The following is a 10,124-nucleotide window of genomic DNA, read 5'->3' as shown; positions in this document are numbered from 1 at the left end:
TTCTACTGTCTCACTCTCCATTTTTTCTGTTCAGCTGTGCCTTGGAACCATGCTGCAACGCCTCCTCTCACAGCTGCTTTTGCTAAATGTGGGCCCCTTGCCCAGGAGCACAGTGTGGGAGGGTAAATGTGATGGAGAGAGGTGGTTTCTAGAAGAGAGATGGCAAGCCTGGCAGCGCAAAGTCCTGATTCTATACCTGAGTGTTTATACAGACTGCTTGCTTCATGCCTCAGCTTCCCCACTCAATAAAGCAGGATGCCTGTAAGGGGTGTTCTTGGGAACCAGAGAATGTGTAGCTGGTGTAGGTTTCGGAGCTTGGTGGGTGCTGCCCCTGGGGGATGAGGCATGTGAGCCTACAGGGAGATTCATTTCAGGGCTGTGCCTCTGCTGTCTCCACAGGACTCTACGGCAATGTGCTGGTCCTAGTTGCTGTCTGAGAGGATGTCTGGGGTGTCTGAGCCCCTCAGCCGAGTGAAGGTGGGCACATTGCGCCGGCCTGAAGGCCCCCCAGAGCCCATGGTGGTGGTACCTGTAGATGTGGAGAAGGAAGACGTCCGGATCCTCAAGGTCTGCTTCTATAGCAACAGCTTCAATCCTGGGAAGAACTTCAAACTGGTCAAATGCACTGTGCAGACAGAGATCCAGGTAAGTGTGGAAGCACATGCTTAATCTATTGTCTGTCTCTCCCTGTCCCTACTGGGCAGCTGAGCAGTCTTCCTTCACCCTGGGTAGTTTACCTGTAGCCACCTGCTGGGATAGAAAGTTGGAGTGTCACCAGGGCAGATATTCCTAGTTTATATCCCCCAGCATTGTCTCCAGGGGTCTGCATCCCATTCCTTAGCAGCCAGTGAGGCAAGTTTTATAGCCTTCATTTGAACCTAGGTCATTTGTTTGGTCTTTGATCTAACTCATTTAAACTGATTAAGAATTTATGAAATTTGGGGCTCATTTGTATACTCTGATGAAATTGGAATAAAAAACAGAACAAAAATGGTGTAATATGTGTGCTGGATGTCTAGAGAATGGAGCTGATTGAGGCTTTTAGAGAGAGAATAAGATCGAGATGCCCGAGGATGGGCAGGTGGTTGCCAGACTCTTCTCGAATCAGAATCTCAATTGGTTCATTCTAACCCAGGGTCATGGAACGCATTTTGCAGGTCCAGACATCCATTTTTATCAGAGCATATAGACACCAGGAAACCAATCCACCATAACCAAATTTATGAGAAATTGCCATTGAAAGCAGAATTTCAATATGCTGATTGATTTTGTCACCTGCATTTATTGAACAATCCTTATGTATCATCTGGGTCCATCTCTACATACATTATCTTACTAAGTCCTCCCAGCAGCCCCGTGGAATAGATATAATGGGGATGCCCCTGCCCAAAATATTCCTTTCTGTAGTGTAAGGGAAAGCCAAATTCATTCTTAGATTATTTGTTGGGTTTGTAATTTAAGAAAAGAAACAGGAGAGTTTTGGGAAAACTAACCAAGTCTGAGAAAGCTGGATGAAATATCTCTGTCTCATAGCCAGCCCTTCTGTCCTGAAAGTCAGTGGCCCCCAAACTCAGTGACTGTCTCTTTTAGGTGGTATTGGCAGCAGACTAAGCCACATCACCTTGCCTGCCTTCCTTCTATTCCAGCACAACTGTGCTTCCATACGCAGAGCAGAATATAATTGGTTAGGTCATTATCTTGGCCAGTTATTATAATTGATTATGGTTAGGCTGACTGCCTCTGTTTCCTGTGACTGATCTGATTAGGCCTGTGTTTGCTCCTCTTATGGTTTCTATTATGTACACGCAATTGTATTCTGAGAGTAAGCCCTAGCTACCTTGTTCCACAAAGATGTTTTCTTATCTCCTGTCTACTTCCTGTTCACTTCTTGACTCTTCCTTTGGTTATACCTTTTTTTTTTTTTTTTTTTAAAAAAAAAAAAAAAAGATGGCTGATGCCATCCATTGCAGGTTTTCCTGGTTTAATTTTTAGAAGATAATAACAAACTTGGAGCACCTCACCTCACTGCCCTTTTGTGCTGGAAAACAGAGCATCTGGCTGGCTCAGTTTGTTGTTGTTGTTGTTATTTTGCCGTCGAGTCGGCCCTGACTCATAGCAACCCCTCCTTGGGTTTCCGAGGCAGTATCACTACAGAAGTAGGATTGCCCAACCTTCCTTCCGAGGAGTGGCTGGTGGGTTTGAACCACCAGCCTTCTGGTTAGCAGTCAAGTGCCTTAGGCACTATGCTACCAGAGCTCCTCTGGCTCAGTTTAGGAAATGTTATATGGAGTTGGCAGTGGAAAGAGGCTTTGAAGGATAGGTAGGATGTAAAGAAGCAGCACTGGAAAGAAGAGTGGGCTTTCCAAGTAGATGAAACAATATCAACAAAGGCAGGACAGCTGGTAAACACTGAGTTGTGTGGTTTGGCTGGAGTATGAGTTAGACTAAGAAAAGTCTCTAAAGTCAAGACTGGAAGAGAAAGTTGATGGTAGATAATGGAAGGCCTAGAATATCAGGCTAAGAAATTTGGCCTTGAGCGGGTACTAGAGCAAAATATGTAATTTTTAAGCAGGGGAGAGGCTTTCCTGGAGCCATATGATGTCCTGCTGTGTGGTTTAAGGGGAGAAAAGTATAATGGGCTGCAGAAGAGGCAATGAGACTCAAGCTTAAAAAGAATGGCTGCTAGTACTTGAGGAACTATCTAGAGGCATATGGAGCCCAAGATGGAGAAGACCAAAGAAGAAAGAAGTGCCTGTCTTCTCAGAATTTATGTCCAAGTTCTCTGATTTTCCTGCCTCCATCTCCTGTGAGTGCAAATTATTTCCTGATTATTGCAAAAAGGAAGGCGCTCTGGTGGCATAGTGACTAAGGTATTTGACTGCTAACCAGAAGGCTGGCGGTTCAAACCCACCAGCCACTCCGTGGAACGAGGGCTGGGCAATCTACTTCCATAAAGAGTTACCACCTCAGAAACCCAAAGGGGAGTGCTATGAGTTGGAATTGACTTGATGGCAATGAGTTTGGTTGTTTAATTGCAAAAAGGTGTAGTTTTAAAGCCATGGAAAAACCCGAGTCAGTGTTTTGAACCCACTAGCTGCTCCATGGGAGAAAGATGTGGCAGTCAGCTTCTGAGATTACAGACTTGGAAACCCTGTGCAGAAGGTCTACTCTATTCTTTACGTTTGCTGTGAGTCAGAATTGACTTGACAGCAATGAGTTTTTAAAGCGATTCAGACTTCAGAGCCAAATGCTGCTTCATTATTACTACTGGTTGTATGGCCTTGAACCCAATGCTTAATCAACCTGGGTATTTGTCTTCTTGCCCAGGGATTACGTTCACCTGTAGAGTTTTCATAAACATTAGCAATAGTAAATGAGAAGCATTTGGCACATGGTAAGGGCTCGATAGCTGGCAGCTATTGATTGTGTAGATATTAGGTCACTACTCTGCTCAGGAGCTCTGGTAGCATAGTGCCTAAGGCACTCGACTGCTCACCAGAAGGCTTGGCGGTTCAAACCCACCAGTCACTCCTCGGAAGGAAGGTTGGGCAATCCTACTTCCGTAGTGATACTGCCTCGGAAACCCAAGGAGGGGTCGCTATGAGTCGGGGCCGACTCGATGGCAAACAACAACAACAATACCACCCTGATCAGGAAGGAGCTCTGGTGGTGTAGTGCCTAAGACATTTGACTGCTAACCAGAAGGTTGGTGGTTCAAACCTACCAGCCACCTCCACAGAAGGAAGACTGGGTAATCTACTTCCATAAATATTTACCACCTTGGAAACCCAACGGGTGTCACTATGAGTCAGAATTGACTCACTGGCAGTGAGTTTGGTTTGGTTTACCCTGCTCAGGAATCTCCAAGGGTCTCTAGTTGCCCATGGAATAAAGTTCAAATTGTCTCTCTTATTTTTTCTTTTAAATCTACTTATTTGCTTTATTCTTAAATAGAGAAATAAGTTGATCAGGCTTACGTTTTAAAACAGCTTATAATGTTCTCCAAGATATTAAAATGTGTTCAATAAGGAAGGGAATTTATGATCAAAGATGTTTGAGAAAATAGTTGGTTGAACAATTACGGACAGATTGCTTTGCTGCAAGACTTCTCAGAGCCTTGAATATGCTGCTTTTCCTGGTGAATCACTAAAAAAGGGTCACAGAAGTGATGTTTTCTTCAGTAAGTAGTTTTTATTATGTTTATCATTCTTTGCCTAAGAAACCCTTCTCTTAAAGATTGGAACACTAGTTTTCTGGAAAATTGCTTAGGGAACTGTTTTCCCTAAACTCTGACAGCAGTGTAAAGAAGCGTTACAGAAAGACTAGTAAAAACAGAGCTAGGTTAGGGAGCTCTGGCAATAATGCAGGTAGGAAATGACAAAAACCTGAACTAAGGAAGTGGTTGTTGGACCAGAGATAAGACCATAGATATGAGTGTATCTAAGGAGGTAGAGTCAAAATTATTTAATAATTAATTAGATATGCTGTTGCTGCATGCGATTGAGTCAATTCTGACTTATAGCGACTCCATATGTCAGAGTAGAACTGCCCCATAGGATTTTCTAGACTGTAATATTTATAGTTAATTCAAAAATGGTTGCAGCAGTATATTGACAAGGAACTTCCAGAAATTCAAGCTGGATTTGGAATGATAGAAATCATTGCTGATGTCAGACATTAAGAATGGGAATTCCAGAACACTTAATTATGCTGATGAGGAGCCTGTATATCGACCAAGACATACTTGTTCAAATAGAACAAGGGGAAACAGCATGGTTTAAAATGAGTTCAAACGTAGCAATAATTGCGAGGATGGCACAGGACCTGGCAATGTTTCTTTCTGTTGTAAGTAGGGTTTCTATGAGTCAGAACTGACTTGACAGCACCTAGCAATAACAACAACAATGACAGTTTTAATCTCATCAGGTCTTTTCTCCCACAGAGCTGCTGGTGGGCTCAAACCACCAACTTTTTGGTTAGCAGTCAAGTGCTTAACTTTGTGCTACCAGGGCTCCTTTAACTAGTGTAAGGGGGCAGGAGAAAGAAAGAGACAGAGATGACTCACGTTTTTCCTTGGGCAGCTGAATGGGTGCTGGTACCATTCATTGAGATGTAGAGACAGGAAAAGTATACGTGAAATTTCAGCTATACATGTATGTGTTTGAAGTTTTTATTAAACATTCCAATGGAAGAGCTGAGGTCTGGAGCTCAGGATGAAAAGGGACTTAGAGATGTTATCTGATGGATGCTGTGCAAATCAATATGATCATCTCATCCAGAGAGAATGAGGATGAAGGAAGAGCAAAGGAGTTCCAATGGGGAATCTGGGGAAATCAACTTCTCTAGGTAAAGAGGGCAAATGAAGGAAAAGGAAGAATCAGCCAAAGAACGATGAAGAGAACCAAGAGAGCCAAGTCAGGGAAGCCCAAGGCAGCAAAGGCTTTGTGAAAAATGGTTAGCAGTGTTAGATGGCAGAAAGGTCAAGTCAGATAGGGATAGAAACAGGTTCATGGGCTTCAGCAACAGCTGCCCCAGGCAACCTTACCCTGGAGAGTTTTAGTGGTGAAATGGGGGCAGAAGCCTTTGTGCAGTGGATTGAGGAATGAATGGAGACAGTGAAGGATAAATAACATTTCAAAGAGGTTTGACCATGAAGGGAAAGAAAACATCAAAATGAATAGTACTCCCAGCAGAAGGAACAGCATACATGAATTTTCTGAAGTGGGAAGACACATGGCAGATATGGGGCTAAGAGGCAGCCAGTATCAAAAGTGGCCCAATGATGGCTGTTTAAACCACATTAAAGATTTTGGTCTTTACCCGCATCTGTTGTGGGAAGTTGCTGATATATTTTAAACACATGAGTAACATGAAATTGTGTTGGTAAAAGATCACTTGGTTTACATAGTGGAAAATAAATTTAAGGAAAACAGGAGTGGATGTGGGAGCTATTAGGGGGTGAAAGATAATGGTAGCTTGGGCTAGAGTGTAGCCATGGAGATAATGATGGTGATGGTGATGATGATATCTGTTAGCACTCTTGAAAGCACATTATGTGCATCATCTTATTTAATTCTCATAAGAAGCTTATGAAATAGATACCATTATCATCTCCATTTTATACATAAAGAATTGAAGTGCAGAGGAGTTAAGCAAATTGCTAGCAAGTGGTGGAGTCTCTTTCCCAACCGAGGCAACCCATCTCCAGAGCTTGCACTCTTAACCATTGTGATCTATGGACAGAAGAGATTATAATCCAGAGAATTTAGGAAATGGAAATGAAAGGCTTTGGTTATGGACAGGAAATGCAGGAATGAGGAAGAGGGAAGATTGAAGAATGACAGCCCTGGTCCAAGTAGAGAGTGGTCCTGTTCATTAAGATGAAGAACACTGGAGTAGAAACAGGCCAGGTAGTTTATAAGTTCAGTTTTCTCTGTAGAGTGTGATTAAGATGCTTGAATATTTTCAAGTGGAAATGTTGAGTAGGCTGTTGGGTACATGATTTTAGAGGAGAGGACTGGGTTGGAGATAGACATTTGAGGGTGGTCAGCTTCTAGATGGAAGTTGAAGCCATAACTGTGGGTGAGATCACTTAGGAAAGAGTCCTGAATAATTCCATCATCCTTTCCACAAATATTTATTGGGTGCCCTTTGTGCCTGGCACTTCCTGTTGTCATGTCCACTAGTATGACATTGAATCATACCAATGAATGAACCTTTAGAAATTAAGGCAAGTGCATTGACGGAAAAAAATACGTCCTATGAGAGCATATGCAGGTTGTCCTGGTTACGTAGTGCCGCTCTGACAGGAATGTACCACAAATGGGATGGCCTTAACAAACAGGAGTTTATTCTCTCACAATTTGGAGGCTTTAAGTGCCAGGTTCTAGGGGCTGTGTGAAAGCTCCTTGACCTTGGGCTTTAGCTCTGCCTCTTGCTCCTAGCCCATTTAAACTAGAGGCATCTTTTCACTCAGGCAGCTACTGGCTGCTGAGGCTAACAAGCCCAAGGTCAACAAATTAAATGACACAGTCCCAATGTTACCAAACTACACGACAGGCCATTAATTTAAGTCCATTGTAAGTCCCAAGATCAGCAGAGCATGGTAGGCTGCTGAACAATGACATGGCTACATGCAGGGTCCAAGCATGCGAGACCATTCCCAAAGCTGCTTCTTAAATACAGGAAGCAGACCACATACACAAAGCAGCTACTCAGCTGCTTGTGGTAGATGCCACCATGGAGGTGATTGCCAATCTCATCATGGGAAATAACTACCACCAGCTGCCCAGCCACTCAACCAGGCCCAGCCAACTTGACACACAAACATAACCACCACATCTAGATTCCAAAAAAAAAAAAAACCAAACTCACTGCCACTGAGCTGGACCCAACTCATAACGACCCCTCCTTGGGTTTCCGAGGCAGTATCACTACGGAAGTAGATTGCCCAACCTTCCTTCTGAGGAGTGGCTGGTGGGTTTGAACCACCAGCCTTCTGATTAGCAGTCAGATGCCTTAGGCATTACGCACCAGAGCGTAGGCTTAGCTTTGTCCTCTGACTAATTATTTTACTTCCAACTCTGTATCTTCTTTAGCCACCTTTGTAGAGCTCAAAATACTGTCAGCCCTTCCCAATTTGCCAAGTATTTGTCCCTCCATAAAAACACTCCAGAAATTCTGACTCCCCTAGGTAACTGTTGAGCAAACAGAAGCAATTTAAGATCACCCTGGGACAGTACATGTGATGACACCTTTCCAAAACATACTCCATGTCTACTTGCCAAGTCCATGTTTTTGTTATTCTCAATGTGTTATTCTCAATTTCTTTCTATGCACATATAATAGCCTCATGTGGTGTTTTCTCTGTGTTGTTAAAAGCTATGTAAATAAGCCATGACCCATGTGCCTAGGACCTTACAGAAATTAGGCAGGTGTCCTAAGCAATGTGCTTCATGAGAAATGTATTTTGCTCTTCTTTATTTTCTGTTTCCCTTTTGTTTGATATTCATAGGAAACTGTGTTTGTTTGGGAGCTTTGAATCTCTGTACCAAGTAGAGGGTTATAACATTATATTTTTCTCTAACATACTAATTTGCTTGTCTGGGAAAGGGGTTAAGATGACACTTTGAAAACAGCTGGCAGAGCACTACCCAGATGGGCCTACACAGCATATATCTCTTTGACTCTTGCTGCCTCTCTTTCATTTCCTGTGTGTGTGTGTGTGTGTGTGTATCTCTGTCTCCCCACTCCTCCCCTTCCTTTTTTTCTCCCTCCCTCCTCCTTTCTCTTCTTTCTTCTCACCATCTTCTGAATAGGGGAATATATGTCCTGGTTGGCCTGATACAGTCATAGTTTATAATTATTGTCCAGGAATAGGAGTACTGGGTGGTGAAAAAGGTTAAGTGTTTAGCACTAACTTAAATGTTGGAGGTTTGAGTCCACCCAGAAGCACCTAAGAAGAAAGGCCTGGTGATCTACGTACAAAAACCAGCCATTGAAAGAAAACCTTATGGAGCACAGTTCTATCCTGCCACACATGAGGTCTCCATGAATTGGAATCAACTCAGCAACAACTGGTGATGATCATGGGTTTAACCTGTTGTTATGTGCCATCAAGTTGGACACGACTCATAGCGACCCCTCCTTGGGTTTCCGAGGCAGTATCACTACAGAAGTAGATTGCCCCATCTTCCTTCCAAGGAGTGGCTGGTGAGTTTGAACCGCCAACCTTCTGGTTAGCAGTCAAGTGCCTTAGGCACTATGCTACCAGAGCTCCCTAAATTTGACTAGATCACACTTGAAGGGGGTTGGAGAATACCTATTACCATGTTCACTTTTTTTTGGTTCTGGGAATAGCCATCAATACCTTCCCCTGCCAATCTCAAAACTATCATGATTTGGAGGATAAATTATATCATCCCTGTTTTGGTTACCTAGTCCCACTCTGACAGGAATATACCACAAATGGGATGGTTTTAGCAAACAGGAGTTTATTCTCTTACAATTTTGGAGGCTAGAAATCCAAGTCCAAAGTGCCAGGCTCTAGGAGCTGGGTGAAAGGCCCTCGACTTTGGGTTTCAGCTCTGCCTCTTGCTCCCAGCCCACTGAAGCTAGAGGTGTCCCTTCACTCAGGCAGCTGCTGGCTGCTGAGGCTGACAAACCCAAGGCCAACAAGTGAAAAGGCACAGTCTCAATATTACCAAACCACACAGCAGACCATTGATTCAAATCCATTGAAAGTCCCAAGATTGGCAGAGCATGGCAGACTACTGAACAACGACTTGGCTACATGCAGGGTTTGAGTATGCCATAAGCTCGAGACCTTCCTCAAAGTTGCTTCTTATATACTGGAAGCTGACCACATCCCTAAAGCAGCTACTCAGCTGCTCCAATAGATTCCACCATGAATTTAATTACCAATCTCACTGGGGAACAACTACATCCAGCTGCCCAGCCACTCAACCAGGCCCAGACAAGTTGACACACAAACTTAACTACCACAATCTCCAACTTCTATGTGCCTTGCTCTCACCTTTCTCTGGCCAACTATGGCTGACCTACTCTCCCATGTACCTATCTTCATCCATTATCCAACCATCTATTTCTCACAAATGAGGTTGTCTGTGATATGTGGTACATAAGGTTATGGTGAGGCCCCACATCCAATACTATCCCCCTTAGCCAGCCTCTACCATGCTAAAAAGCCACATTCAAGAGTCATCATTGTTTTATCCTGAAGCATCCTACCCTCCATCCCTGAATCCAGATTTTCATCCAGGGGGCACAGAGATTGAAGCCATCATATGTCTTCCCACCACATCCAATTGTGTCCCTCCAGCCTGACAGCAGGGCCTCCAGACTGCTGGGGAGGAGGTGGGTGCTGCTTACCTGGGTGAGTGTAGAGGACAGAGTCCAATTCACAAACAAAGCCTGCTGCACAAACACTTGTACTCACCCACACTCCTCACCCCACCCTCATGAATTCAGTCATCACATGTTCCATCACTCATCTGTCAGTTTGTCATAATGTAGTGGCTTGTGTGTTGCTGTGAGGCTAGAGGCTGTGCCACTGGTATTTCAAATACCAGCAGAGTCATCCATGGTGGATAGGTTTCAGGGAC

General features: G+C 43.8%; 1 protein-coding gene across 1 annotated transcript in view; it reads left to right on the top strand.

Annotated features, from left to right (window-relative positions):
- Window positions 1–441: 441 nt before the first annotated feature.
- PTK2B (protein tyrosine kinase 2 beta) overlaps window positions 442–10,124 on the top strand; it is a 117,547-nt gene continuing 107,864 nt past the window's right edge. Inside the window, exon 1 of the mRNA XM_007938735.2 lies at window positions 442–645. Within this exon, the coding sequence (XP_007936926.1) occupies window positions 442–645 (204 nt within the window). The remainder of the gene's footprint in view (window positions 646–10,124) is intronic.

The sequence above is a fragment of the Orycteropus afer genome, unplaced genomic scaffold, assembly GCF_000298275.1.
Source record: "Orycteropus afer afer isolate SDZICR_OR568_19922 unplaced genomic scaffold, OryAfe1.0 scaffold00053, whole genome shotgun sequence".
Lineage (NCBI taxonomy): Eukaryota > Metazoa > Chordata > Mammalia > Tubulidentata > Orycteropodidae > Orycteropus > Orycteropus afer.
This window is presented reverse-complemented; position numbering and strand designations above follow the sequence as displayed.